This window comes from Patagioenas fasciata, chromosome 3 (genome assembly GCF_037038585.1).
Source record: "Patagioenas fasciata isolate bPatFas1 chromosome 3, bPatFas1.hap1, whole genome shotgun sequence".
Lineage (NCBI taxonomy): Eukaryota > Metazoa > Chordata > Aves > Columbiformes > Columbidae > Patagioenas > Patagioenas fasciata.
Genome location: NC_092522.1, coordinates 125,554,194 through 125,579,420, shown reverse-complemented (window position 1 = coordinate 125,579,420; position 25,227 = coordinate 125,554,194). Strand labels below are relative to the sequence as shown.

The window sequence follows — 25,227 nt, the reverse complement described above, 5'->3', positions numbered from 1 at the left end:
GTAACCACATTTCAGGGCTTGGTTTCTCAGGCACCAGGGGACTGAACGCACATTTGGAGAGCGTGGCTGGGGCCATCGCTGTGTGCCCCGACACTTGCACCGGCCTTTCGCTCCTCACATGTTCCCAGTTTGCCCAACCAAGCGAACTGGTGAAAGAAAACAAAGAAACAGGTTGTTCATATCCATCCAACACTGTTTCACCTGGGCTTTGCCCACAGGGAACAAAAAAATGTGCAGTTGTCTCTCAAAACCACTTACCTGGATGCACTCGCCCCTTGATTTAATGCCTCATTGCAATACCAGACAATCACAGAATCACAGAATGGACTGGGTTGGAAAAGACCTTGGAGATCAAGTCCAACCCATGGTCCAACTCCAGTCCATTGACCAGATCATGGCACTGAGTGCCATGTCCAGTCTCAGTTTACAAACCTCCATGGCCGGTGAGTCCAGCACCTCCCTGGGCAGCCATTCCAATGCTGACCACTCTCTCTGCACAGAATTGCTTTCGAATCTCCAGCCTCAATTTCCCCTGGCAGAGTTGAAGCCCCTGCCCCCTTGTCCTATTGCTGACTGCCTGGGAGAAGAGCCCAATCCCCCCTGGCTAGAACTGCCCTTCAGGTCGTTCTAGAGAGTGCTGAGCTCACCTCTAAGCCTCCTCTGCTCCAGACTGAACAAGCCCAGCTCCCTCAGCCTCTCCCCATAGGGCTTGTGTTCCAGTCCCTTCCCCAGTCCTGTTGCTCTTCTCTGGACCCGCTCCAGCACTTCAATCTCTTTCCTGAGCTGAGGGGCCCAGAACTGAACACAACACTCCAGGTGTGGCCTCCCCAGTGCAGAGCACAGGGGAAGGATCACTGCCCTTGTCCTGCTGACCACGCTGGTTTGGGTACAGGACAGGAGACCATTGGCCTTCTTGGCCACCTGGGCACACTGTTGGCTCCTGTTGAGCTTCCTGTCCATGAGTCCCCCCAGGTCCCTTTCTGCCTGACTGCTCTCCAGCCACTCTGTGCCAGCCTGGGGCACTGCAGGGGTTGTTGTGGCCAAAGGGCAGGACCCGGCACTTGGCCTTGGTGAACTTCAGCCCATTGGAATCCAGATCCCTCTGCAGAGCCCTCCTGCCTTCCAGCAGCTCCACACTCCCTCCCAACTTGGTGTCAGCAGCAAATTTGCTGATGATGGTCTCAATCCCCTCATCTAAATCATCAGTCAAGATGTTAAACAGGACTGGACCCAACCCTGACCCTGGGGCACCACTGGTGACTGGTCAGCTGGATGCGGCCCCATTCCCCAGCACTCTCTGGGCCCGGCCCTCCAGCCAGTTCTGAACCCAGCAGAGTGCGCTTGCCCGAGCCATGGGCTCCCAGCTTTTGCAGGAGTATATTATGGGAGACAGTGTCAAAGGCTTTGCTGAAATCTCGATAGACCATGTCTACAATTGGTTTGTTTCTTCATCTTATGTATTTTGTTAAACTCCTTTCACGTTTTCAATGTTAGAGCACAAAGAGAGCCCACGGGCTTGTTCACCCGGGCAGCGTCTGTGCTGGTTTCTCAGGCGTTCCTCCGAGCGCCCTGGTGCGATGCGTGTTCTACGCTGTCGTTCAGCTGGTCGCACGCGCTGCGGCTGCTCCCACAGCCCCGCTGTGCTCACCGTTGTTCTCCGCAGAAATCCCCGGCCAAGAAGCTGAGCCAGGCCATCAGCCGCTCCCTGGGCTGCGTCCCCAGCCGCGAGCCGCCCCGGCCCCTGTTCCCCGAGCAGCCCGAGAAGCCGCTGGACCTCGCGCACATCGTGTGAGTACCTGCTCTCCTTTGCTCGCCCAGGCGCTGCCTGTACGTTGGTGTTGTCACAGTGCAATGCTATTCGCGTTGTGTTTCTCTGAAAAATGATTTGAAACATACCATTCTGTTAATATCTTGCTCACAAGAAGAAGGATGCAGAATACGTTTATGTGCCACTGGCTATATATTTTACTTGCATTTAGTAGCGTTTCAAAGTACTGCATACCCTTTGCACATCACCATAATGGATTGGACTCTCTATTCTCCTGTATTGCGGGTTAAAATCATACAAACAAACCGATGGTAAGTAAGGGACGCGTTGACCCGCAGGTTCACGTTCCGTGCTGTGGGCAGCCGCGGGTTTAGCGGGTGCTGCGGTCTGGGAGCGTTGGCTTCGCGTCCTTCTCTGTCCCCGAGGTCTTTGTGTGTTTGTTGTAGCCCTTTTTTTCCAGCCACAGAGTCGAACCGATGGAATGATTTTGACGAAACACCATTGTGCTGGTGTTGTTTGGAACAAACCTGAAATGAGTCTGCTTCCCCGATTTGCCAGTTTTCACATCAAAAGTTAAACCTGAGACAGAAAAACTCCCTAACAGATTCCCTTACTGTGTATCTATAATAGACTAAGCCCCCAAATCAATCTGGTTTAACGCCCTCTGGAGTAGTGAGGAGGAGTCTCAGTGCTTCCATGTATCTGAAGTTAAGCACGTGCTGTGCAGTGAGGAGCAAAGTGAAGGGACGTAATAGATGGACAGTGAACATCTCCCGTTTGCATGAGGACTGAGCCGGTTGCTGTTGTGCGAGTGAGCGGAGCTGGTGCTCCTCTGGGTCGCGTTTGGTGGTGTTGTCGACACCAGCTGCTTCGAGAGCTGCTTTCTGTGCCGGGATTTGTGACCGGAGAAGCGGGGTGTCCGGGTGCGGGTGTCTCACTGGGGTATGGGATGTGCTGCTGGGTTGGCTTGGAGTCGGGGTTTCCGTGTCGGGGCTGCTGTGCCGCAGAGAGCGCAGTCCCGAGTTCACGGTGTTACCACATCCTCGACCCCTTCGCATTTTCTGTTTAGGTTTTTCTGCGTGCTGTTCCCACGTTGAAATGGCACGAACGTTCCCCAGAGCACATCAGTGGTTCATGGTGTAATACTTCTATAAAACATAAAAGAAGATGTAACTGTGTGAGTGCAGTGCATGTAAATAACTCGGGGGTGGAACAGCGGCTGCCCGCACAGGCCGGTGCCGGAACCGGGCCCAAAACCACCAGCCAAAGCTTTACTCTGGCACAGATTGCCCAGTTTGACCAGTTCCTGTTCTCTTTTGCTGGGACTGGTTGGTTTGGTGGCGGGTCAGACCAGGTCCCGGTGAGGACGGGGAGGTGGAGGCGGTGGCTGACGGGGGTTTGTGTTCAGCAGAGGCTGCTGGAGGATCGAATTGGTGCTGCAGCTGCGCTTTGCGCCCGGTGGCAGACTCAGCCTGGACTCAGAGCCAGGCTTTGTCCTGAACCTGGCTTTGTCCTGAACCTGGCTTTGTCCCGAGCCCAGGGGATGCTGGGCAAGGTGGGCTGGAGGGCGCACCCTAAAAACTCAAAGTATTGGGAAATACTACCTAATGCAACAAGGCCAACTGTGGGAAGAGCAGCTGATGGTCTGGTGTAATGACAGTGTAAGTGGGTGGTTTATATCAAACACCAAATCACATGAAAATGAAATCAACATAGGACTAAGAAAGTCGTTGTTCACCTGTGACTGTGACTCCTTACGGTTGTTCCATGTAGAGGAGGCGCCCGTCAGCATCTCCCCAGTGCTCTAGAGACTGGCATGGCGCTCAGATCAACCGCAGCTGGGTAAATAGCGTGGACATCACAACTTTAATAACTGGGAACAGTTAAGGAGTAGTTGGCCAAACGCTCCGGGGAGAGCAAGGCTGGGGGGTGCAGACCCAGCTCCGCCTCCATGGGAGAACGGCCAGGGATCAGCAGCAGGGCTGCACGGAGTCGATCAGGGCGGTCTCTGACGTGTTGTGTTTGCCAGCCTGACCGTGATGGATGAAGGAACCGAGCAGCAGATAAGCGGTTTTGGTGATGAGGAGATAGAAAGGTAGCTCGTGCCAATCAAGCACTGGCTTTTGGCAATTTGGTGTGGTAAGACTCAGCTTGTACCTCCTTGTATGAGGTTAATTTTGATTAACTAAGTGATATCGTTAGCATAATGCATTTGTTATGTGCGTTGAATAGTTTACAACACAATCAATGCAGGCGGATGGGAAAAAAGAATCGTTTAGCTTGTGATCCTCGGTGTAACCACAAGAAGGAGGTGGGATCAGGTGCATTTCGAGGGGCTGACGTAGGTATGGGACGATGCAGCCAACATCGCCACACACGGAGGCTGAGGAATCATCCGATATTTCTAGAAATTAAATACAGTCCCAGGGAGCTTTCGCAGGCAGAGGACACAGAGCAGATGATGGAACCAGGCAAATTCAGAATCAAAATGAGAAATGTGTTTTTAATAGGGAATGTAAAGACATAATTGTTAGGGTAGATGACGATTGCTGGAGCCCACAAGCTGCAAAGACTTCTTTTTTTAAGGAGAAAAAGGTTTTTTTTAAAAAAACGCTTCTTAGTTTATGCCTGCTGAAGGAGAGACTGTATTTGACATGGATTGTGTTTCCTGGGGGAGATCATGTCAAGTTTTCCCTCGCTGCGCTGTGATTTCGGTTCTAACTTGACCATTTTCCCCGGCTCTGGACCCATCAGCTGCAAACCCCTCCCAAACGCTCATTAAACTTGGACCCGAGCTGGATCGTGTTGGTGACAAAGCCCTCTTGTGAAAAATGACCCGTGTGAGATGAGGTGGCTTTCCCAGCCAGAGCCCCCTGCGGTGCCACCTCTGCTGGACGTGGCACGTGCGGGTGTTGCGGTGGCACGTGCGGGTGTTGCGGTGGCAGGCGCGGGTGTTGCGGTGGCACGTGCGGGTGTTGCGGTGGCACATGCGGGTGTTGCGGTGGCACATGCGGGTGTTGCGGTGGCAGGCGCGGGTGTTGTGGTGCCACGCGTGGGTGTTGCGGTGCTGCTGAGCACGGCGGTTCCTGGTGCCGCGGCTGCAGTGACAGATGGGCTGTGTCACCCGAGGCTGTGTCACCGTCCTCCCTGTGACACCCCGGGGTCTGCACAGGGGAGGGGGCAGAACGTGGCGTGTGTCCCCTCCAAGCTCAGGAGCTCAGCGTGACCAGTGACGGTGGCTCCGTGCGGGTGAGCTGTGCCGTGACAGCTCAATGGGGAGTGTGCGTCCCACTCTGTGGTCACAGCCTCTCCAGGTGACAAGTGTGCGGAGCCACGGGGAGCTGAAGGTCGCTGGAGGATTTCAAATGCACTTTGAGGTGTTTGGGGACTGGAGATGCTGCTTTGAGCCCTCAGCAGGGAAGCGATGGGGTGAGGAGGCGTTTGCAGGGATTCAAAAGGGTTCGTGCTCCTGCTGGCAGGGCCGGCAGCAAATAAAGCCTGGGCCACTGTCCTGCGTGTGTCCCCGTGCTGTCCTGGTGGGCAGCGGGACCGCTGTCCCAGGGGTAATACCCTGGGCTGTAGAGAAGCTGCACCCAGAAGGGAGCTGGGGTTTGGTTGGTGGCCCTGGCTCGGCCAGGGTGTTGTTTGCTGTGACCCACTGGTGTGACCACAGCTCCGCTGGTCCCTGCCGGCCCGGCGGCTTTGGCACCGTCGTCCTGGTGCTGGGGTCTGCTGGTTGGAAAAGGTCTTTAAGATCATCAGCTATTAACACAACACTGCCAAGGCCACCACTGCCCCCTGTCCTGAGAACCTCCTGTCCGTCTGTCCAGCCCTCCAGGGATGGTGACTCCAGCACTGCCCTGGGCAGCCTGTTCCAATGCCCCACAGCCCTTTGGGGAAGAAATTGTTCCCAGATCCAACCTCAACCTCCCCTGGGCAACTTGAGGCCGTTTCCTCTGCTCCTGGCGCTTGTTCCTGGGGAGCAGAGCCCGACCCCCCTGGCTCCAAGCTCCTTTCAGGCAGTTCAGAGATCAGAAGGTCTCCCCTCAGCTCCTGTTCTCCAGCTGAACCCCCCAGGTCCCTCAGCCGCTCCCATCACACTTGTGCTCCAGCCCCTCACCAGCTCCGTTCCCTTCTCTCCACTCGCTCCAGCACCTCAAGGGTTTCTTGGCATGAGGGGCACAGAGCTGCCCCAGGATTGGCGGTTTGTCCTCCCCAGGTCCCAGCACAGGTTCGGTCACTGCCCTGGGCCTGCTGTCCACCCCAGTGCTGGCACCAGCCAGGATGCCTTGGCCTCTTGGCCCCTGGGCACACGCTGGCTCGTGTTCAGCCGCTGGCACCAACACCCCCAGAGCCTTTTCCAGCAGGTGGATTCAGGCTGGAAACAAGGAAGAAATTGTTGCCCTGAGGGTGGTGAGAGCCTGGCCCAGGTTGGGCAGAGATGTGGTGGCTGAACCATCCCTGCAGACATCCCAGGCCAGGCTGGATGGGGCTCTGAGCACCCTGAGCTGGTGCAGATGTCCCTGCTCATGGAGGGGGGGAGCAGGCGACCTTTAACGCTCCCTTCCCACCCAAACCACTGCGTGGTTCCACGATTCCACAATCCCTCAGCACCAGCAGGAACGGACACTGGAAAACATCTGAATTGTCACCGTTGGTGAGGTGCTTGCACGTGGTTGTGAGGTCTCGGCACCCCGTTGGCTTTATATTTTTGCAATTATTTTGAAAATTCCTGTTCTTCTGAGACCCGCCGGAGCAGGTGGTGTGAATGTGTTCTGCTGGAGCACCAGGGCTTGCTCTTGGCTTGGATGCTCCTTCTGCCGCTGCCACATCGCGGGCACGTTTACCAAAATTACATAAATATACGTTTTAAAAATGTAAAGATGTTTATCAGAAAACAGATTACATCTTATTCTATAGTAGACTTCTGAAGGTAAACACGTCCAAAACGCATCTTTCCCTCGGTATTCCGTTAGGTTTGCAGCTGAATACCCCGCCTGCTGCATGGAACTTCCCTTCATCTCCGGAGGAGGAAGCTCGTTGCTCTATTTCCCGTGGTCGTCTCTGTAGCTCCTCCAGAACTCAGCTGGGTTTGGGTGTCTCCGCAGCGGCGGGCGCGTTCGGCCCACACCCCCTGCATGTTTCCCCAGGGCCCTTGGATCCCCGCGGGGGCCGCAGGAAACCCTGCGCATTTCACCCTTTTCTGGTTCTTTCTGTTCGTGCGGCACATCAGTCTGTGGTGGTCTTTTCACAGCCTCGGCGAGCGGCTCTCACCTCTTCCCTGGCGAGGGGATATTATTGAGGTTATGTCACCAAGCTACGGGACATTGCCAATAGTTATTTCATAATGATTTCCTGTATATAATACTTGTATTCACAGTGTGGTTCTGGAAATCACGCTGGTATTCTGGGGCAGAATATGGGGCATCAATTATAATTCCCTTTATACTTGAAAAAGGATCTGAGACGTTTGATTAACCCTTAAGCTATTGGTGCTGAAAACAAACAATTTCAATTAAAAATCTGCTGCTTTGATCACGATAGTAATGGAATAAAGAACCAGGGGAAGCTGTTGTGACTGTTTCTCTTTGGTGCCTTAGACTGCGCTTGTCCAAATTGGGCTTTAGACAAACCTGAGTAACTCGGCTCGGTGCTGGAGGCAGCGGGTGAGATTTCAGTTGTTCTTGTGTTTATTTTGATATGCTGTAGGTCAGGTTACGTGGTAGGATAACATCTATCTTACTAATTTATGAACCATATATTCATTTTTCTTTTGGCTCAGGAGGCGGAGGAGTTTGCATTTTAGTGTGTGTGTATTGGTCAGACCTGTGCTTGGATTCTATATTCTGTACTCTTTATTTGTTTCCGTCCGTGCTGCCCTCTCGGTCCTCGTTCTGCCGGCGCTTCGCTCGCAGTGGGGATTCCCTGTGCTGGGTTTGTGCGTCTCTTGATGGGTGCTGTGGTTTGCAGAGTAAGCTTTGCACTTCGATGTTTGTTAATTGAAGGGGAAGAGCGCAGTGAAGTGTGCAGCATCGGTTGTGTGTTACAAACCCTGACGTGTCGGGGCGCCCTGTGCCTGGAAACACATCCCAATGCCTCAGGTAATAAAATACTAACAAAAGAAGAAAGAAAAAGCATCCTGAGTGGTTCTGCAGCCGGACAGTTCGTCCTTGGCTGCCTTCTCTGAGCAAAGAACGTTTTGCCGGATAAGATCCCTTATGCTCAGGAGATGCTGGATCACGTGGCGGCCCCGTTTCCTTAGAGACGGCCCCGGGATGCTGCGCGGGGACACTGCGTGTCAGGATGATGCACCTCAGGATGCTGAATGTCAGGATGATGCACCTCAGGATGCTGAATGTCAGGATGATGCACCTCAGGATGCTGTGTGTCGGGATGATGCACCTCAGGATGCTGTGTGTCGGGATGATGCACCTCAGGATGCTGTGTGTCGGGATGATGCACCTCAGGATGCTGTGTGTCGGGATGATGCACCTCAGGATGCTGTGTGTCGGGATGATGCACCTCAGGATGCTGTGTGTCGGGATGATGCACCTCAGGATGCTGTGTGTCGGGATGATGCACCTCAGGATGCTGTGTGTCGGCATGATGCACCTCAGGACACTGTGGGTCGGGACGCTGCCGGTCAGGATGCTGCACCTCGGGATGCTGCAGGTCAGGATGCCATGCAAGGATGCTGCGCCCTGGGGTACCAGCATGGTGCTGGAGCGGGACCGGAGCAGCGTTCGCCAGGACCGCGCAGGTTTGCTGGGTTTCCCTTGCTCGCCGGATTTTTGCTTTGGCATGAAAGGGTTTGCGGGTGCGCGCAGGCGGGAGCGGGTGTTGGGCAGTTAACCCTCGCAGCGCTGCTCCCCTGCAATCCTGTTCCGGGGCAGCGTGCGGGGGGGTTCCTGGCGGCTGAGAGCAGGTCACAGGGACAGTGTGGGCAGGGACACGAGGGATGTCACAGGGACAGCATGGGCAGGGACACGAGGGATGTCACAGGGACAGCATGGGCAGGGACAGCAAAGGGACGTCGCAGGGACACGAGGGAGATCACAGGGACATAGGGATGTCACAGGGACAGTGTGCGCACGGACATGAGGGGCGTCACAGGGACACGAGGGATGTCACAGGGACAGCATGGGCAGGGACAGCAAAGGGACGTCACAGGGACACGAGGGATGTCACAGGGACAGCATGGGCAGGGACAGCAAAGGGACATCACAGGGACACGAGGGACGTCACAGGGACACGAGGGATGTCACAGGGACAGCATGGCCAGGGACAGCAAAGGGACATCACAGGGACACGAGGGACGTCACAGGGACATGAGGGATGTCACAGGGACAGCATGGGCAGGGACATGAGGGATGTCACGGGGACAGCATGGGCATGGACAGAGAGGGACATCACAGGGACAGGAGGGATGTCACAGGGACACAAGGAACATCACAGGGACAGTGTGGGCAGGGACATGAGGGATGTCACAGGGACACGAGGGACGTCACAGGGACAGCGTGGGCAGGGACATGAGGGATGTCACAGGGATGCAAGGGACATCGCAGGGACACGAGGGACGTCACAGGAACACAAGGGACGTCACAGGGAGAGCATGGGATGTCACAGCGACATGAGGAGCATCACGGGGACACAAGGGACGTCACAGGGACAGTGAGAGACGTCACAGGGACATGAGGGACGTCACAGGGACAGCATGGGATGTCGCAGGGACATCACGGGGACAGCATGGGATGTCACAGGGACATGAGGGACTGCAGGGCCAGCCCAGAGCGGGACATGCAGCAGGTCCCGCCGTCCTGTTCGTCACCGTGAACAGGGCAACAGCAAAGTCACAGTGACACGATATGGCACCCTGGTTTACAAGGACAGTTATTATTAATAGATCGTCCATACTCATGTGACATTTTAGTGGAGAACAGCGGAATTTACCGTGACGTTTTGTCACGATAAGTAACAGCGTATTGCAAACAACTGGCAGTAAACAGGCACGATGAGGAGCTCGCCCGTGTGCGGGCGTCGCCGCTCCCGTCCGTGCCGCGCTGGAGAGCGCTCGGGACGGCTCCGTGAGAGGTGTCGCACGCAAATGACTTGGCTGTTATACAAAAAACCTGTGCAGGCTTCATTTTCACGTTGCTCCAGAGCAATGCACTGCGCCTGTTTGCACTGGATCTTATAGTGCTCAGGGACTTATTTTGCTGGGTACTCCTCTTTCTGTAAAGTCTCCAACATCCATATCTATTTTCAGGGTTGCAGTTGGTTTTTAGCTGCTCAGCGTGTCTCACTCGTTCCCATCGTCCCGACAGCAGCACGTCCCACAGTCAGTCCTGACTCGGGTACTGAAACACTTTCCTATCCAAACATGTTCCAAATGTTGGCAAATATTTAGGCTGCTATTTTTGAATTATACATTTTTAACCTAAATAGCTGTTGTATGATGTGTTGTTGGTGATTTTGGCTGCCTGCCTTTGCACCGCGATAGCTCTTGGCTGCTTTACTGCTGAGTAAAACGGGTCCCGGTGAAGAGCGGCTGTAACGGCCCCGGCACGGCGTGCGGAACGACCCAGCTCGACCTTCTAAAGGGAACCAGAGACCGCACGGGTCCACAAACAAGAAACCACCCATGAATAGGGCAGGAATTGGCCATTTTCTACTGCTTAAAATAACAAAAAGGACTGATTACTCTGGAATCTAAACATGCACATTTTCTTGCACAGTGCTGATATGATTTGCGCCAGAACGGGGTGGTGAGGTCCGATTCAGTATCACAGTTGTTGTGTTCCCTTTTCGTAGGGAAGAAGCATTGGCTCAGCACCCCCCGGATGGCTTTGCTCTTGGTGCTCTCATTGTCAGCTGCTATTTTGAAGCAGTTCCCCATTTTCTTCTTGCACAGGCACTGTCGGAGAGCAGCGTGACCGGGAGGAGCTGCTGCCGCTCGTGGGTGTGCGCTGGGTGTGCGCTGAGTGTGCGCTGGGTGTGCAGTGTCTGTGCGCTGGGTGTGCGCTGGGTGTGCGCTGGGTGTGCGGTGTCTGTGCGCTGGGTGTGCGCTGGGTGTGCAGTGTCTGTGCGCTGGGTGTGCACTGAGTGTGCGCTGGGTGTGCAGTGTCTGTGCGCTGGGTGTGCGCTGGGTGTGCAGTGGTTGTTCGGTGGGTGTGCGCTGGGTGTGCAGTGTCTGTGCGCTGGGTGTGCGCTGGGTGTGCAGTGGTTGTTCGCTGGGTGTGCGGTGCATCCCGGAGCCGTGGCCACACACAGTGTTTCCATTAGAACACCCTAATTCCTTGGATATCTTTAAGCAATCCCGTAATCCGGATTACTCCAGGAGCTGGTGAAGGGCCACAAGGAGCTTTACGTCTGGTTCTCTGCCATTCAGGGACAGCCACAAGTGCGTCTCCATCCGCAGGTTTGTTCCACCTGCACAATTAATTGGTTTGCACGCCCCAGAAATTCAGGTTACCCCTTTGTTTGGGGGTTGGGTTGGGTTGGGTTGGGTTTTTTTGTTCCCTGCTCAGAAAAGAAACTCAGTACCAGGAACTAAGTACCAGAGGTGTCCGTTCTTCACTGGGCGTGCACTTTGGCTTTCAGCTTTCTTATTGGTCTGACATGAACAGATGTATTCATCTTCTGTTCTACTTACCCAGGAAAAGGCAGCAGGAGATCATTATTTGTATTTGAATAATAAATAAAGGGCCTTATTTATATATATTACACTGTACAAAAGAAGCAATTTTTTCATGCCCGCCTACTTAATGATGGTTTTTGAGTAATTAGAGAATAAGAGTTCATACAGCAAATAACAGTGAAAGAAGCACCCTCTTCAGTGTCAGAAGGGATGGGCAGGGGCTGGTGCTGGGTGCTGGCGGTGTGCGCTGTGACACCAGCACCGGAGCCCATGGACGCGGCACCGCGGGGGGATCCGGCCCGGTTGACTCCGGGGGGTTCAGGTGGTTGTTGAGCTCCTCAGGCGCACCGAGTGGAGTAGCCAGGGCAATGTGTAACAGATCGAAACCGTTTTCGCCTCATCTCATTTAAAAGGAGCAATGTGTGCTCCTGCGGAGCTCCAGCGTCCCTGTGTGCTCGAGCCAGCGCTCCTCTTTCGCTGGGATTAACGTCTAGATTGCGCCGTTAGCCCACGTTATGCTCATTGTCCTTGCACAGGAAGCTCTGAAATAGGTATCGGTGCGTTCGCTGAAGCCATATTCTCTTCCCTAGCATGGTTAAGCTTTCTCTTGTAGACATTGTTTAACCTGGAGCTGGTTTGACAGGTAGCAGCCTGGAGTTGGGCCTGAAAGGCCGTTATGAAGTGAATGAACCTTCTGTGTTCGGGTCGTCCCAGCTGCTCGCTCAGCACTTGCCTCCTGAGCCCCTGCGGGGTTATTATCGCAGGATCATGGACAATCTCGAGCTGGAAGGGACCCATCGGGATCCCCGAGCGCCTCGGCACAGACTGCGCTGCTTCCGCACGTCATCCCGGGTCAGAGTGCTCAACACCTCGGGTGGATGAAGGAAAACTGCTGATTTTGGGTGTGCGAGGGGTCTCGAACACGGGTTACTCAGAGCCTGGTGGGGTCTCCATCGCTGGAGGTCTCAGGAACCCAGCTGGCAGGCTGCTCTGCCTGGTGCTGCCGCGGCAGGGACCGGGACTGCGTCACCTCACCAGGTGCCTTCCCAGCTCAGCAGTGTCACCTCAGGTACCCAGCTGCACGAACCAGCTCCAGGATGCTGGGCAGGGTGCTCAAGCAGTGCCAGAACCCATGGGTTAACTCGGGATTGGTGCCACCACTGATGCCGGGGTTTACCGGGGCCGTTGACGCTCATCAGACCCCTCCTGGCAGATTTCTGATTGAATGCGGTGTGGCTTTGATATCTTCCCAGGAAGAAATTGCTCCCCACATCCAACCTCAGCCTCCCCTGGCGCAACTTGAAGCTGTGTCCTCTGCTCCTGGCGCTTGTTCCTGGGGAGCAGAGCCCGACCCCCCTGGCTCCAAGCTCCTTTCAGGCAGTTCAGAGATCAGAAGGTCTCCCCTCAGCTCTGTTCTCCTGCAGGTCCCCGGCTCAGAGCTCTACCCAGCTCAGGCCCACAGGATCTGTGCTGTTGCGAGGGGAGGAGGTTGTGACAGCAGCGGCTGACGGTCCGGGATTAGTGAAATTTGGCCCGAGCGCTCGTTATTGCGATGAACTGGTGCAGCGTCCCCAGCGACGTGTGTTACAGTCCCTCTGGTGGACTGGAGCCACGTCTCTTTGGACAGCGAGGTCCGGGCTGCGGCGTGTGCCGCTGGGGACCGGGGAACGCGGCCGGTCACCCCGAAACACCCGCAGAACCTCCTTAGAGCGTGCCTGTGAATAATAACAGTCATAACAGTAATAGTAGTAATAATAACATCAATCACTCTCCAGTGTGGTGTGATGTCAGTATGATTTTTCAGTTTCATATATAATGTATATTTAGTATATATACAATATTGTTTGAGTTGTGCCTACCGCCACGGGCCGGTGCAGTCTTAGTTGCAATTCTTTGTAGTTCTCTTTGCACAGAAAGCACAGCTGGACTGTGTTGGGGTTCCCGAGGAACATCAGAACCACTAATAATACATGGTGTGAAGTCTTGTTTAGAAGTTCCCGGGTCACAGGGCAGGGCGCAGCTCTGGGTTAGCAGATACACAGCTGTGCAGTTGGTACAATAGCTTCAATTTTAGACAAACTAACAAAGGAGACTGATGGGTGTGTGATGGAATCAAGTAAATGATGTTGCTGTGCCGCACACGAGCCATCTCGGATGGCAGAACCGGTTTGGTACATTTTGGTTACTGCTGCTTTTTGGTCAAAGTCCCTTTGCAGGGTGATTGTCCAGCACAGCGAGAAGTCCCAAGGCTCAGTTCCTTTGACTCACGGAGGTTTTAGGCTTTGGAAGGCTCAGAATTGTCCTCGTTTTGTGCTGGAGCTTGATCGACCACGTCTGACAGAGACAAGCAAGTAATTAGGCTGAGGCTTAATTGTGCTTTTCTCCAGAATGCACAATGATTGATTTTCCTGCCTGAGTTGTTGACTTAGGGAAAACTGTTGACACAAAATAGCGATGACTGATCTATCTCTTATTTCTCCTTTATAGACAAGATTACTGTCACGTTTAGACAAGATCACTGAGAGCAGATGTGGCAGCAGCTTCAGTTACATCCGGTTCTCGTAGGTTTTACTGCAGGTAGGAGACAGTAGGCGATAAGAGTAAATGCTCGTGATAGAGACAAGTTCAGATCTTTGCTGATTTTATTAGAATTACGGCAGTTACCCATCCAAGCTTGTTGACGTGTTTGGGAAGATGATGGGAAGTCTAAGAACAAAGTGTCATCCACCCTGGGTTGGACCAAAGTGCTCTTTAGTCCAATATCTTGTTTCCAGCCAAAAGCAGACACTTAGAGACAGAGGGAACGTTCACGTGAGTGTGTTTGGGAAAAATAAATGAAGATAAGCAAGTCCCAGGTCTGGAGAGCTCAGCGTGCGGTGCCTTCTGCAAAGATGACTCAAGGTATTTTAGCTTCACAATTCGCTTTGTGACCTGTGTGTAGAAGAGAAATAAAACTAGGTGGGTGAGTAAGTAGTTTAAAACGGCTCCGAAGTGGTGGTGTCCCGGCGTTGTGATGTCCTGGTGTCATTCCATCCCACCCCTGTGCGGCATGCAGGGCACTCTCGTGACCCCGTGTTCGAGCCCTCCCGAGAGAGGAGGGTTTATGTATGGTTGTGTCTGTTGGTGTCTGTTGATCTGTGCTCAGCAGCACCTGCTGCAGGGTCTGTGGGTGCCGGGGAGCGCAGCCTGACACAGCCTGGCTCAGTGGCACCCCAGGGCTCCCCACAGGTACCCACAGCCCTGAGGTTTGCAATGCGTGGCCCTGGACAAAGCAGCACCCAAAGGTGCTTCTCCCGGGACCAGGGTCCTGCTGAGCCCGGCCAGACCGGGGCTGTTATTGCCCCAGTGACTGTTTCCAGCTCTGGTTACGTGAACAGGGAGAAGGTTTCCAACATCGCGCCTGCTTCAGCGCAGCCAGTGAGGTGCAGCCTAAAATAATCCCTGAGCTCACCTGAAATCACCCCTGAGCTCAGGAGCTGCGGGACAGCACTGAACTGGGGGGATCCTCGGGAAGGGTTTGTGGGGTGTGCACAGAGCACCCCTGAGCTCAGGAGCTGTGGGACAGCGCTGAACCAGGTGAATCATCAGGAAGGGTTTGCGGGGTGTGCACAGAGCACCCCTGAGCTCAGGAGCTGTGGGACAGCGCTGAACTGGGTGAATCATCAGGAAGGGTTTGTGGGGTGTGCACAGAGCACCCCTGAGCTCAGGAGCTGTGGGACAGCACTGAACTGGGTGAATCCTCGGGAAGGGTTTGTGGGGTGTGCACAGAGCACCCCTGAGCTCAGGAGCCGTGGGACAGCGCTGTTCATCAATGCTCTCACCACAGCAGGGGTTTGCGTTTCCCTAGCAAAATGAACGGCTTCCAAACGTGGCACCATGGCACATCTGTTGGCTTTCCAGCTCCTTAGAACCCTATTTCTGCTTTTCTGTACAGCAAGAAGTTCCTTTTCCAGTGGAGCACACTCATTCAGTATCTTATGACCAAATCACTTCTCGGTGCAATGTTATATTTAGAGCACCATTCGCACAAAACATGCAGAATCATTATTTCTGCGTGAACCCGTCCTGAGCGAGGGCTGAGACTGAAGCGTTGTGCGCTGGGATCCCACCCGGAGCAGGGACACCGGGAGTCCTGCAGGGAGCAGATCGCGTGTGATTCCCTGTGTTTGACAGCCAGGGGATTTGGGTTTTAGCGCTTGGTTGATTCTCAGGATTACTGGGCTCTGGTTGGAGTGCCACGGCCGCCTGGGACGTGGGGTGGCAAGGCTGGTGGTGCGAGGCCTCTGCAGCGCCCGGCTGGAAACCGGCTGGCAAGGGTTCATTGCAGCCCGGTCCGCAGTAAATCTGATGGGAGGTGAGTGTGGACATGACGGCAAAAACAAACCTGGGGAGAATGTGACCCCGCTCCAGGGGAGCGCACAGGGAACGTGGCGCTTTCCTCAGTTTGGATCCCTGTGAGTCCGGCGCTGTCTGGTGTGGAACCCCAGGTTCCAGTGTAAGTTGGGGAACGATCTATTAGAGCAGTGTAGGGAAAAGGGAGCTGGGGGTCCTGGGGACAGCAGGGTGAGCATGAGCCAGCACTGGGCCCTTGTGGCCAGGAAGCCAATGGTACCTGGGGTGGGTTAGAAGGGGGTGGTCAGTAGGTCAGAGAGGTTCTCCTGCCCCTCTGCTCTGCCCTGGGGAGACCACCCCTGGAATCTTGTGTCCAGTTGTGGCCCCTCAGCTCCAGAAGGACAGGGAACTGCTGCAGAGAGTCCAGCGCAGCCACCAAGATGCTGAAGGGAGTGGAGCATCTCCCGTGTGAGGAAAGGCTGAGGGAGCTGGGGCTCTGGAGCTGGAGAAGAGGAGACTGAGGGGGGACTCATTCCTGGGGATCAATATGGAAAGGGGCAGTGTCAGGAGGATGGAGCCAGGCTCTTCTGGGTGACACCCAGTGACAGGACAAGGGGCAATGGGTGCAAACTGGAACACAGGAGGTTCCACTCTGGGATTCTGGGCTTGTATCCATGTGCACACAGCCCTGTGCGGTCCTGCACATCTGACTGGAAGGTGACGGATGCGCTTGAATGTCACTGGCGGGTAAACGTGGGCAAATATTGACTCTGCCATAGCAGTGGCTGCAGTTCTTCTTTCCCAGCACTTGAATTCAGGGCAGAGCTGCCTGGGATGTCCCGGGTGTGCAAACCGTGTCCCCGGGCCCAGCGCAGCCACGTCCACTGCCATCGGGAGACTTCCAGCCTTCAGAAATGCAAATAACGGGAGCACCGGCCCCTGGTTGTATTTTATAGAGCTGTAAGGAACGTGAGGCTCTATCAAGTTGTTTTTTTCCAGATAACTTTAACTTGTTAAAGCAAAAATCAAACAGGTGGTGTACAGGGTGGTCGTGTAAATGATTGCTTGTTATAATAAGTATTTGCTTAATTTCTTTAAGCGTTTCAAATAATTGCCCTAATTAGAATGGTTCCTGTATTGTTGAACTGCTGGGTGATGCCAGAGGTCCTTTATGTCGTGGCAAACGTTGGGTTTGCCGTGGTTTTAGTGTAACGCAGGAGCTGTGACGAGCGGTTAGAGCAGAGCAGCCCTCGCTCCTCAGGCGCCTGCGCAGAGCTGCTGCTGCTCTCTGGCTGGGCATGGTCCCAGGGACAGCGCTGGCCTTTCCCAGGTTCCGCTCGCTTCCTCCTGCGGTTTTTGGGTTTTAGATGACTGACTGGAGTCACTGTTTCCCTCCTAGCCCTCCTCGGCCTGTGACCAACATGAACGACGCCGCGGGGACCCACGTCTCCTCGGGAGCACCCACGCCCACCAAAAGGTACGTGTGCCGCGGCGGCGGCTCTGCATTTGCAGACGGGGAGAGCGCGGCGTGGGGTGAATATCGAATACCGAATATCACCAGGGCTCCTTAGCACGTTTCACATGACACCGCCACTTCAGAATGCACACGCAGCTTTCATAACGTGAGGAGTTGTTTGCAGGGCTTCGTTTTGTTCTCTCGGAGGCGCGGATTTCTGTTGGGACAGGTGTGTTACGTGAAGAGGCTTTTGATTTCCTTTTCCAGCAGAGCGTTAGGTGCCAGGCTGCTCCGGGCAGGCTGGTCTGCGCCCGGGGCTGCTGCGCTCACACGGGTGGTGCTGTGCACACATGGACCAAACCGCGTGGCCACTGTTACCCCTGTTCTCACCCCACCCGCAGCTCCCAGAGCCCGTCGAGTTGCCCATGTCTACGGGAGGCGCTTCGGTTTGAGTCGAACTTGGGTTTATGTTTACTCAGTTCTATATACGTAAGTTATTGTATGGATGTACGTATGTAAACATGCGTGAGCTACCTTTCTTTCTCTTTGAGACGTGCCAGGGAGGATGGTTCCCTGGTTCCCTGCAGACTTTGCTTGCCCAAAGCTGTGAGTGAATAATGGTCCCTGCATGGGATGGAAGCCGTGTCACTGTTCCAGTGCCGAGGTGGCACTCCTGGGTTTCCAGAGCTGGACGGAGCAGATGTCCTCGTGCTCTCCTCCTTTCCTTACCAAAGAAGCCACTTGTGCATGCAGGTTGGAACTGGCCATGGTAAAGGTATTTCAGGGTGCAATGACTGTGAGTGGGTGGGCAGTGAGAGGGTCCCCGTGGCTGGAGGTTGCAGGATGCAAAGGACAGGGTGCTGGATCATCACACCCAGGCTCCCTCGTCCCGGAAGGCCGGGTCTTGTGTGGATCTTCTGAGGTCCCCGAAAGGCTGCGCCAGATCATCTTGTGAGGTCCCTTCCGACCTGGGCCGTTCTGTGATCTATGAAACACACCTGTTGCTGAATTAGACCGTCCGTAAGCAGCGTGAGCCGTAACATCGTCTGGTTTGTCGGGTTTCAAGCACAAGATCTCTTGTATCGGCTCCACTTTCAGCCTCTGCTTGTGGTCCAGGTTTGTTCCCGTAGTGCCAACAACAGTCGTGTTCAGGTGTGCTGGAGCAGGCCCTGCTCTAGGCACACGTGTCCTCAGTGCACACGGGCTGGAACGTCTCCCGAGAGCAGCACCGCCTGGTTCTCCAGCACCCGCTCGTGCTCCAGCAGAACAGACCTCACGGAGGGAGCGGTGCAGCCCCGCAGCTTCCACATCTTTGTTCAACCACCTTTGCCCATTTTCTTCACCCAAGCCGGACAATTCATATTTTAAAAAAGCCACCTCCCGGGCCGGTGGGGATGGTCCCGACGCCGTTGGGTTCGCTCTCCCCGTCCGTGCTGGTCGTGGGGAGCGATGGTGCCGCTCGTCCCACGGAGCCGTGTGGTCCCAGGAACCCTCCGTCCATCGACTTCTCCCCCCGAGGTTCCCGTCTTCTCTTCTCAGGCTGCGTCTGCCGTGTTATCCAGAAGAATCGTGTGTGACCTGGAGGAAGGGGCCGTGGAACCGGAGTCGGGGTTTTCCACAGCACGGAGCTCCGTGTTCCTATTGCAGGTATCGGGACACAGACCTGTGCAGAATACACTGAGTGCGGAGGATCATCTCCCGTGGAGGGGAGGGATCCTCCCTCATCCTGGTTTGGTTCCAGCGCACAGGAGCGAATTCTTCATTACTAAAAGAACAAATGAGAACATAGCAGCGTTGGCTTTATTGCCATGGACCAGTGTTGATTCTAAAGTGCATTCACTCTACCTAAGGAAACAGCTTTTTTTTCTTCCATTTTTTTTCCTTTTTTCCTCTCTTTTTCTTCCTTTTCTTCGCATGTCAGCGTGCAGAGTCTCATTCGGGCCATGTCTGTCACACCATCATCTGCCAGTTACGCTGCTGTTCTCTGCGTCAGGGCCTCGCCTGTCTGTTCTGTTTGTGTGGGAAGGGGGCACCGCAGAAACGCCGGGAAACCGCGCATCGGTCGCTGGTCAAGTTCTGCCCTTGGTTTTTGCGCTTGCCCCCGTGGCACAGCAGCCAGCGCTTGAGTTCCTGACCCACAGTGTATACAGAGCTCTGCTTCAGGAATCCAGCCCACGAGAGAGTTCTACGATGCAGTTATGACCTGTGTAAGAGAACACTTCCTTTTTTGTTGTAAAATTCACCTGGTAAGGTTCTTCATGCTGCGGAAGGTTGAATATATCCCCCTGCTCCAAGCCTGAGGCCTCGTTGCTGGGTTCTGCCTGGCGCAGGTGAGCTGGGCCCCGTCTCTTTTTGATGTGTGTCAGCCACAACCGCACCTGACAGCCAAACCTGGGCCCCCTTGGGGGTTCCACTCCCGTTTTCTTCTGCTCGTGTGGGCTGCAAAGGTCTGGGAACCCCTGGGGAGCAGAGACCGTCCCCAAGGCAGAGCTAAGAATCTGTGGGCGAGGATGTCCAGGGATCTGGATTTGATCCCAAGAAACCCAGAAATCCTGGATGTGGGAACCGCGGGGAGCAAGGGAGACATAAAGAGCTTTTCAGCAGTGCTGCCAAGATGAGTATTGTGGCTAAGGAGGACACGATAGAATCGGCTTTAGAATCAGCAGCACCCGTGGGCTTGGAGCTTTGTGTGGGTGAGGCAGCGAGGTCTCTGCTGCCCGCTGGCCAGGACGAGGTCAGGTAGAGCAAATACAGTCCCGAAACAAGGACCCTGTGCAGGCGGAGCTGTTAGGACACGAGGAGCGTCGTCTGCCCCCACGCACCCACAGGCCACCAGCGACCGAGACCGCGCGGAGCTCCTGGTGGACGCGGTTCTGGTTTGGTAGCTCAGCCCTCACGCTGTGCGGGAGCTGAGTGGGAACATCGAGCCGGGCCGGATGGGAACAGAATGTCAACACAGGCCAGCTCGGCCACCCAGCGCCGTCCCGGGTCGCAGTTATCAGCACCTACGGACCCGCTGGCTGCAAGCAGCACCGAGTTGGAAAAACACGCGACTGCAGGTGGCTTCCCATTGAAAACCAGGACATTCTCGTACTCTATGCAGTGCTGTTCCTCCGGATTCAAAGGCTGCACGGGGGCAGTTCAGGGGGCAGGGCTCTGTCCACACGTACCCTACGATACCATCCCCACCAAAGGCGAGAAGAACAGGTGGAATTTGGAGTAAACCCCAAAGAAACAGCCCGATTGTGCAGAATGGTCCCTGTTGTTGTCCCCTGTGCACGGTTTGCTGTGTGCTGAGACGTCTGCAGAAGGGAGGGATGGCACAGCCTGGCCAGAACGTGCCTTTGGAAAGCCAAAGTCACCTCTGGTCACCTTGGTCCTTTGCAGAACACCCGGTGGTGGTGGCAGCAACTGGGGTCGGGTTGCTTTTCATCACACAATGTGTTACCTGTTTGGTTTAGTGGGAAGGGAGAGACGGGGTCGGATTGCGACGTTACACGTTTCCACCCGTGGAAATCCGCCTGGTCGGGAGGTGTTTCAGCCTGGTGTAGAGCGACATGTCGGGGTCCCCAGGGACCCCCGGAGCAGCTGCTCACGGGGCTGGGGCCTGGGGCTGAGCACCAGAGCTCAAACACTGCGCTCGCCTCCGCTCCAGAGTCCCTGTGCCTGTCCCAGCATGTCCCCATCCATAAATGGTGCAATGTTAATATTTCCCAGAGTTTTGAGGGAGCCGCTGGAGCGGTGGCGGCTCATCCATCACCCCCTGTCAGCACAGAGCCGTGTTTGTGTCCGTGTGTCCTGCGGTTCTTCGCACCTGGAAGCGGCGCAGGTGTTGGCAGTTAATAACAGAGCCGGGGGAGGAAGAGAAACAGGCTTCTCCCCCTTTGAAAACGTCTTGTATTCCTATTCTGTCAGTTCGCGTGTGCCTGATTACAGTGTTTTCCCCGAGATTTATTGCGGCCGCCGTTGCTCCGGGTTGGTCCGCGATGGAGAGGATCCTGGAGGCCCCGGCACGGCTGGGCCGGTGAGGCAGAGGTTGGGTGGCCGGGGCTGCCCCGTGCAGCTGAACGGTGCCCAGAGCCGCGGTTCAGCGCGCTGGTGCTGCTCAGAGCCACCGTGGCCAGTGGGCTGGCTTCCTCGTGGAAGCTCAGTTTGGTCCTCAAACCCACCTGGAAAACGATGGGTGAAGATGTTAGAACTTGGGCGTGCCTGTCTGGGGACACACAATTCACCCTGAAAACGGGGAGGATGGGGCTTAACCCCCCTGCCGATGTCCTCGGTGCTGGGGGAGAATGACGGGGCGTCAGCAAACTCAGCAGCGTTTGCTGGAAGTCTGATTTCTGTGATAGTGACGTTGCATGGTGAGCAGAGGTGTCCCGGCACATCCTGAAATCTGTCTGATTTCTGTGATAGTGACGTTGCATGGTGAGCAGAGGTGTCCCGGCACATCCTGAAATCTGTCTGATTTCTGTGATAGTGACGTTGCAGGGTGAGCAGAGGTGTCCCGGCACATCTGAAATCTGTCTGATTTCTGTGATAGTGACGTTGCATGGTGAGCAGAGGTGTCCCGGCACGTCCTGAAATCTGTCTGATTTCTGTGATAGTGACGTTGCATGGTGAGCAGAGGTGTCCCGGCACATCCTGAAATCTGTCTGATTTCTGTGATAGTGACGTTGCATGGTGAGCAGAGGTGTCCCGGCACATCCTGAAATCTGTCTGATTTCTGTGATAGTGACGTTGCATGGTGAGCAGAGGTGTCCCGGCACGTCTGAAATCTGTCTGATTTCTGTGATAGTGACGTTGCATGGTGAGCAGAGGTGTCCCGGCACATCTGAAATCTGTCTGATTTCTGTGATAGTGACGTTGCATGGTGAGCAGAGGTGTCCCGGCACATCCTGAAATCTGTCTGATTTCTGTGATAGTGACGTTGCATGGTGAGCAGAGGTGTCCCGGCACGTCCTGAAATCTGTCTGATTTCTGTGATAGTGACGTTGCATGGTGAGCAGAGGTGTCCCGGCACATCTGAAATCTGTCTGATTTCTGTGATAGTGACGTTGCATGGTGAGCAGAGGTGTCCCGGCACATCCTGAAATCTGTCTGATTTCTGTGATAGTGACGTTGCATGGTGAGCAGAGGTGTCCCGGCACGTCTGAAATCTGTCTGATTTCTGTGATAGTGACGTTGCATGGTGAGCAGAGGTGTCCCGGCACATCCTGAAATCTGTCTGATTTCTGTGATAGTGACGTTGCATGGTGAGCAGAGGTGTCCCGGCACATCCTGAAATCTGTCTGATTTCTGTGATAGTGACGTTGCATGGTGAGCAGAGGTGTCCCGGCACGTCTGAAATCTGTCTGATTTCTGTGATAGTGACGTTGCATGGTGAGCAGAGGTGTCCCGGCACATCCTGAAATCTGTCTGATTTCTGTGATAGTGACGTTGCAGGGTGAGCAGAGGTGTCCCGGCACGTCTGAAATCTGTCTGATTTCTGTGATAGTGACGTTGCATGGTGAGCAGAGGTGTCCCGGCACATCCTGAAATCTGTCTGATTTCTGTGATAGTGACGTTGCATGGTGAGCAGAGGTGTCCCGGCACATCCTGAAATCTGTCTGATTTCTGTGATAGTGACGTTGCAGGGTGAGCAGAGGTGTCCCGGCACATCCTGAAATCTGTCTGATTTCTGTGATAGTGACGTTGCATGGTGAGCAGAGGTGTCCCGGCACGTCTGAAATCTGTCTGATTTCTGTGATAGTGACGTTGCATGGTGAGCAGAGGTGTCCCGGCACATCCTGAAATCTGTCTGATTTCTGTGATAGTGACGTTGCATGGTGAGCAGAGGTGTCCCGGCACATCCTGAAATCTGTCTGATTTCTGTGATAGTGACGTTGCATGGTGAGCAGAGGTGTCCCGGCACGTCTGAAATCTGTCTGATTTCTGTGATAGTGACGTTGCATGGTGAGCAGAGGTGTCCCGGCACATCCTGAAATCTGTCTGATTTCTGTGATAGTGACGTTGCAGGGTGAGCAGAGGTGTCCCGGCACATCCTGAAATCTGTCTGATTTCTGTGATAGTGACGTTGCATGGTGAGCAGAGGTGTCCCGGCACGTCTGAAATCTGTCTGATTTCTGTGATAGTGACGTTGCATGGTGAGCAGAGGTGTCCCGGCACATCCTGAAATCTGTCTGATTTCTGTGATAGTGACGTTGCATGGTGAGCAGAGGTGTCCCGGCACATCCTGAAATCTGTCTGATTTCTGTGATAGTGACGTTGCATGGTGAGCAGAGGTGTCCCGGCACATCTGAAATCTGTCTGATTTCTGTGATAGTGACGTTGCATGGTGAGCAGAGGTGTCCCGGCACATCCTGAAATCTGTCTGATTTCTGTGATAGTGACGTTGCATGGTGAGCAGAGGTGTCCCGGCACGTCTGAAATCTGTCTGATTTCTGTGATAGTGACGTTGCATGGTGAGCAGAGGTGTCCCGGCACATCCTGAAATCTGTCTGATTTCTGTGATAGTGACGTTGCATGGTGAGCAGAGGTGTCCCGGCACATCCTGAAATCTGTCTGATTTCTGTGATAGTGACGTTGCATGGTGAGCAGAGGTGTCCCGGCACATCTGAAATCTGTCTGATTTCTGTGATAGTGACGTTGCATGGTGAGCAGAGGTGTCCCGGCACGTCTGAAATCTGTCTGATTTCTGTGATAGTGACGTTGCATGGTGAGCAGAGGTGTCCCGGCACATCCTGAAATCTGTCTGATTTCTGTGATAGTGACGTTGCATGGTGAGCAGAGGTGTCCCGGCACATCCTGAAATCTGTCTGATTTCTGTGATAGTGACGTTGCATGGTGAGCAGAGGTGTCCGGCACATCCTGAAATCTGTCTGATTTCTGTGATAGTGACGTTGCATGGTGAGCAGAGGTGTCCCGGCACATCTGAAATCTGTCTGATTTCTGTGATAGTGACGTTGCATGGTGAGCAGAGGTGTCCCGGCACATCTGAAATCTGTCTGATTTCTGTGATAGTGACGTTGCATGGTGAGCAGAGGTGTCCCGGCACATCCTGAAATCTGTCTGATTTCTGTGATAGTGACGTTGCATGGTGAGCAGAGGTGTCTCGGCACGTCTGAAATCTGTCTGATTTCTGTGATAGTGACGTTGCATGGTGAGCAGAGGTGTCCCGGCACATCCTGAAATCTGTCTGATTTCTGTGATAGTGACGTTGCATGGTGAGCAGAGGTGTCCCGGCACGTCTGAAATCTGTCTGATTTCTGTGATAGTGACGTTGCATGGTGAGCAGAGGTGTCCCGGCACATCCTGAAATCTGTCTGATTTCTGTGATAGTGACGTTGCATGGTGAGCAGAGGTGTCCCGGCACATCTGAAATCTGTCTGATTTCTGTGATAGTGACGTTGCAGGGTGAGCAGAGGTGTCCCGGCACATCCTGAAATCTGTCTGATTTCTGTGATAGTGACGTTGCATGGTGAGCAGAGGTGTCCCGGCACATCTGAAATCTGTCTGATTTCTGTGATAGTGACGTTGCATGGTGAGCAGAGGTGTCCCGGCACATCCTGAAATCTGTCTGATTTCTGTGATAGTGACGTTGCAGGGTGAGCAGAGGTGTCCCGGCACGTCTGAAATCTGTCTGATTTCTGTGATAGTGACGTTGCATGGTGAGCAGAGGTGTCCCGGCACGTCTGAAATCTGTCTGATTTCTGTGATAGTGACGTTGCATGGTGAGCAGAGGTGTCCCAGCACATCCTGAAATCTGTCTGATTTCTGTGATAGTGACGTTGCATGGTGAGCAGAGGTGTCCCGGCACATCTGAAATCTGTCTGATTTCTGTGATAGTGACGTTGCATGGTGAGCAGAGGTGTCCCAGCACATCCTGAAATCTGTCTGATTTCTGTGATAGTGACGTTGCATGGTGAGCAGAGGTGTCCCGGCACGTCTGAAATCTGTCTGATTTCTGTGATAGTGACGTTGCATGGTGAGCAGAGGTGTCCCGGCACATCCTGAAATCTGTCTGATTTCTGTGAT

The 25,227-nt window shown here is 54.4% G+C and overlaps 1 protein-coding gene across 22 annotated transcripts in view; it reads left to right on the top strand.

Annotated features, from left to right (window-relative positions):
* The window catches only part of DTNB (dystrobrevin beta), a 190,323-nt gene that overhangs the window by 48,779 nt on the left and 116,317 nt on the right, over positions 1–25,227 (top strand). For 20 of the 22 annotated variants that reach the window (XR_011738581.1, XR_011738580.1, XR_011738578.1 and 17 more), the window contains 2 exons: positions 1,664–1,788; positions 17,137–17,214. Coding sequence is in view for 14 of the 22 variants with exons in the window: in XM_065833708.2 (XP_065689780.2) it covers positions 1,664–1,788; positions 17,137–17,214 (203 nt within the window). In the remaining 8 variants the exon portion in view is untranslated. The remainder of the gene's footprint in view (positions 1–1,663; positions 1,789–17,136; positions 17,215–25,227) is intronic. The other 2 variants (XM_071807234.1, XM_071807229.1) reach the window with 1 other exon arrangement.